Source organism: Pyrgilauda ruficollis, unplaced genomic scaffold (assembly GCF_017590135.1).
Source record: "Pyrgilauda ruficollis isolate IOZ18807 unplaced genomic scaffold, ASM1759013v1 scaffold1547, whole genome shotgun sequence".
NCBI classification, from domain to species: Eukaryota; Metazoa; Chordata; class Aves; order Passeriformes; family Passeridae; genus Pyrgilauda; species Pyrgilauda ruficollis.
In genome coordinates, this window is record NW_024514177.1 from 1 (window position 1) to 4,972 (window position 4,972).

The following is a 4,972-nucleotide window of genomic DNA, read 5'->3' on the forward strand; positions in this document are numbered from 1 at the left end:
CCCCCCCTCACCTGCTCCATGGCCCCGCTCCTGCCCCTCCCCCACACGGATTTTTGGGGCAATTTCCCGGGATTTTGGGGAGGCCACGCCCCCCTGAGGGTGGGGAAGGGGGCGGGGCGGAAGCGGAAAGGAGGAGCGAAAAAAATCGGGAATTTTTGGGGGAAAATTCGGGAATTTTGGGGAGAAAAATGGGAATTTTTTTTGGGGGGGGGGGGAAAAAAATCGGGATTTTGCGGGAAATAAAAGAGGGGAACGTGAGTCCTCCGAGCGGGCCGGAGCGGCTCCGATGGGGTTAAATGGGAGGATCATAGAGTTGTGGGGGGGGCGTTGGGATTAATGGGGGATTTTGGTCCTCCGAGCGGGCCAGAGCGGCTCCAGCCGGAAATAACCACAAAGGGGAGGAGGTGATGACGGCGCGGACCGGAAGTGACCATAGAGGTGATGGCGGTTCGCTGAGGTTAACGGAAGTCGCGGTCCTCCGAGCGGGCCAGAGCGGCTCAGAGCCGGAAAAACCCGTTAACCGCAAAGCGTAGGACCCAAAACGCGGCGGTTTAGCCCCAAAAAGGTAAAACCGTGACGCAATCGGGGCCTAAAACCGGACCTTGACGCGGTTTTTGGTCTAAATTCCCGTTTATCGGGGATTCCCCCGGCCCGTTCCGGTTTCGCCGCCCACTTCCGGGTGGTGTTCCCTCCTTTCCCTTCCCCCCGCGCTCACTTCCGGTCGCGCCCGCTCCGTTCCGGCCGCGGTGAGTCCCAAAATCGGCGAATTTTGCCCCAAAATCGGCGAATTTCGCCCCAAAATCGGCGAATTTCGCCCCAAAACCCCGCGGGGAAGGAGCGGGGGGGGGAGGGGGAGCTTCCGTTGGGCCGTTAATGGATGCGGATCCACGGCTCGATCGATTTGCCCAAAAATCGCCGTTTTCACCCCAAAATCCGCCCCCGATTTTTTCGATTTTCCCGATTTTTACCCCAAAGGCTCCTCCGACCTCGGTTTGGGTCAATTTGGGCGATTTTGAGGCGAATTTGGGCAGATTTGGCTCCATTTGGGTCATTTTGGTCAAATTTGATCGATTTGAGTCAATTTTGGTCAATTTGGGTGAATTTTTCTCAATTTGTGCCAGTTTGGGTCAAGTTCGTTCAATTTTGGGCAATTTCAGCTCAATTTGGGCCAAATTTGGGTCAATTTTGGTTGATTTCGGTCAATTTGGGCCAATTTCAGTCAATTTGGGTCAATCCAAGATCAATTTTGGTCAATTTAGTCCAATTTGGGTCAATTTTGCTCAATTTTGGTCAATTTTCGTCAACTTGGGTCAACCCAACACCAATTTTGGTCAATTTGGGGCAATTTCGCTCAATTTTGGTCAATTTGGGTCAATTTCGCTCAATTTTGGTCAATTTGGGTCAATTTCGGCCAACTTGGCTCAACCCAACGTTGACTTGGGTCAACTCAACACCAACTTTGGTCAATTTGGGGCAATTTAGCTCAATTTTGGTCAATTTTGGCCAATTTTGGTCAATTTGGGTCAATTTTGGCCCATTTTGGTCAATTTCAACCAATTTTGGTCAATTTGGGTCAATTTTGGTCAATTTCGCTCAATTTTGGCCAATTTTGGTCAATTTGGGTCAATTTGGGTCAATTTTGGTCAATTTCGGCCAATTTTGGTCAACTTTGCTCAACTTGGGTCAACTCAACCTTGACCTGGTTCAATCCAAGACCGATTTTGGTCAATTTTGGGTCAATTTGTGCCAATTTCGGTCAATTTTCATTTTTGATCAACTCAGCTCAACTTGCCGCGCTCCCTTTGGGGCAATTTGGGGCGATTTTGGTCAATTTGGGTCCACCCAGCACCGATTTGGGTCAATTTTGGCCAATTTGGGTCGATCCAAGAACCATTTGGGTCGATTTTGGTCAATTTGAGTCAAATTTGGTCAATGTCAATCAATTTCAGTCAATTTAGGTCAATCCAAGACCAATTTGGGTCATTTTGAGTCCAATTTTTGCCGATTTTGGTCAATTTGAGTCAAATTTGGTCAATGTCAATCAATTTCAGTCAATTTAGGTCAATCCAAGACCAATTTGGGTCATTTTGAGTCCAATTTTTGCCGATTTTGGTCAATTTTCGTCATTTTCGGTCAATTTCTGCCGACTTTGGTCATTTTTGACCAATTTTGAACAATTTTCATCAACTTGGCCAAACTTGGCTCAACCCAACGTTGACTTGGGTCAATCCAAGACCAATTTTGGGTCAATTTGTGCAGATTTTGGACAATTTCGCTCAATTTGTGCAAATTTTGACCGATTTTGGTCAACTTGGGTCAACCCAACATCAATTTGCGCCAAATTTCTGCCAATTTGGGTCAATTTGTGCTGATTTTGGTCGATTTCAACCAATTTTGGTCAACTTTGCTCAACTTGGGTCAACCCAAGACCAATTTTGGGGCAATTTACGTCAACTTGGGTCGATTCCTCTCAACTTTGGTCATTTTTGGCCAATTTTGGTCAATTTCATTCAATTTATGCCAATTTTGGTCAACTTTGCTCAACCTGGGTCAACCCAACGTTGACTTGGGTCAATCCAAGATCAATTTTGGGGCAATTTATGTCAACTTGGGTCGGTTCCTCTCATTTTTGGTCATTTTTGGCCAATTTTGGTCAATTTCATTCAATTTGTGCCAATTTTGGTCAACTTTGCTCAACTTGGGTCAACCCAACGTTGAGTTGGGTCAACCCAACACCAATTTGTGCCAAAATTGAGCCAATTTGGGTCAATTTCAACCAATTTTGGTCAACTTTGCTCAACTTGGGTCAACGCAACGATGACTTGGGTCAACCCAACGTTGAGTTGGGTCAACCCAACACCAATTTGTGCCAAAATTGAGCCAATTTGGGTCAATTTCAACCAATTTTGGTCAACTTTGCTCACCCTGGGTCAACCCAACACCAATGTGTGCCAAAATTGAGCCAATTTGGGTCAATTTCAACCAATTTTGATCAACTTTGCTCAACTTGGGTCAACGCAACGATGACTTGGGTCAACCCAACGTTGAGTTGCGTCAACCCAACACCAATTTGTCCCAAAATTGAGCCAATTTGGGTCAATTTCAACCAATTTTGATCAACTTTGCTCAACTTGGGTCAACGCAACGATGACTTGGGTCAACCCAACGTTGACTTGGGTCAACCCAACACCCAACTTGCGCCAAAATTTTGCCAATTTACGTCGATTTTCGTCTCATTTCCACCGTTTTTCGTCGCGTTTTGACCAATTCTCGCCGTTTCTCCCCCCAGCGTCCACTCCCGGCCGGACGATGCCCAAGCCCCTCCGGCCGCGTCCGGCCGAGCGCGTCCGGCAGCGTTTCCGGCGGCTGCGGCGCGCGGCGCGGGCGCTGGTGCTGGAGAACGCCGCGCTCTGCGACGAGCTGGCGCGGCTGGAGGCCAAGTGGACGCTGGCCCGAGGGCAGCGGCGATTCCTGCTCGGACGGCTGCTCGGACACTGCGCCGGTCACTCCGAGGCGGCCGGAGAGGCGGCCAGGAGGACGCGGAGAGCGCGGCCGGCCGCGGGGAGGGGGAGGGGAGGGAGGAAGGATGACCAGTGGTCAGCGGGGGTGAAGGAGGAGCAGTGGTCAGTCGGAGGCAAAGGGGTTGGCTCGAGAGATGACCAGTGGTCAGCGGGCTCCAAGAGTGACCAGTGGTCAGCGGGGGTGAAGGAGGAGCAGTGGTCAGCTGGAGGAAGCGCTGGGATGAAGAGTGACCAGTGGTCAGCAGGCTCAAAGGATGACCAGTGGTCATCAGGCTCCAAGAATGACCAGTGGTCATCAGGCTCCAAGAATGACCAGTGGCCAGCGGGGTCGAAGAATGACCAGTGGTCATCAGGCTCAAAGGATGACCAGTGGTCAGCGGGATCAAAGAGTGACCAGTGGTCAGCTCCAGCAAAGCCACCCGGCCCAAGCGATGACCACTGGTCAGCTGGCTCAAGAGATGACCAGTGGTCAAGCGGCTCTCGGCCGATGTCCGGCGGGCTCCGGCCACCGCCGGACGAGCCCGGAGATGACCACGGGCCCGACGGCGCCGCTGACCGCTCGGCCGCCGTCCGGCCGGAGGAGGAGGAGGACGAGGATGACCACGATGACCGCGATGACCACGAGGAGGACGAGGACGAGGAGGAGGACGAGGAGGAGGAGGAGGAGGACGAAGGCTCCGCTCCGGCCTTTGGCTACTCCGGCCTCTTCCTGGGCAGCCCGGCCGGCTCGGACGAGTGACCGCCAATAAACGAGCCCGGCCGGAGCGGCCGGAGGGGTTCTGGTCACTTCAGGATGAGTCGGGTGTTGTTTGGGCGCGCCGTGGTGACCGCTGACCTCCCCGGTGACCACTGACCACTCCCACTGACCGCCCCGGTGACCACTGACCACTCCCACTGACCGCCCCGGTGACCGCCCCGGTGACCACTGACCACTCCCACTGACCACCCCGGTGACCACTGACCACTCCCACTGACCGGTCAAGGGGTCACTCAGGGTGGACAAGGGAACACCGACGGGTCAGTGGTCATTCAGGGTGGTCAAGGGGTCACTGAGAGGTCAGGGGAGTGGACAGGGGTCATTCAGGGTGGTCAAGGGGTCAGTGAGGGCTCAAGGGGTCACTGAGGGGTCAGGGGGGTGGTCAAGGGGACACTCGGGGTGGTCATCGGTCACCGGTCACTCCCCGAAGTGACCGATGACCACCAGGGGTCGCTCAGGGAGTGACCACTGCCCGCTGAGTGACCGGCGGCAGCGGTCAGCCAGCGGCCGGACCCACCTTGAGCTCGGCCTCGTCTTCGGCCACCACGTCCTGGGCTCCGGCCGCTGCGGCCAGCTCCAGCGCGGCCTCCATGGCCAGCGTCCGGCCGGACACTCGGACCACGCCCACGGCCTCGAAGGCGTGCCGGACGTCATCGGTCAGCGAGGCCCTGAGTGACCGGGGGGGGGCAGCGGT

The 4,972-nt window shown here is 54.0% G+C and overlaps 1 protein-coding gene across 1 annotated transcript; it reads left to right on the plus strand.

Annotated features, from left to right (window-relative positions):
* The first annotated feature begins 582 nt into the window (after positions 1 to 582).
* On the plus strand, positions 583 to 4,312 carry LOC121350450 (transcription elongation factor spt5-like). The gene is made up of 2 exons (XM_041461804.1): positions 583 to 746; positions 3,290 to 4,312. The coding sequence occupies exon 2, from the start codon at positions 3,310 to 3,312 to the stop codon at positions 4,258 to 4,260; it is 951 nt and encodes a 316-aa protein (XP_041317738.1). The 5' UTR covers positions 583 to 746; positions 3,290 to 3,309; the 3' UTR covers positions 4,261 to 4,312.
* The last annotated feature ends 660 nt before the right edge of the window (positions 4,313 to 4,972 follow it).

Coding starts and splice junctions, on each gene's coding strand:
- LOC121350450 (XM_041461804.1), top strand. CDS start 3,310: ATGCCCAAGCCCCTCCGGCCGCGTCCGGCCGAGCGCGTCCGGCAGCGT.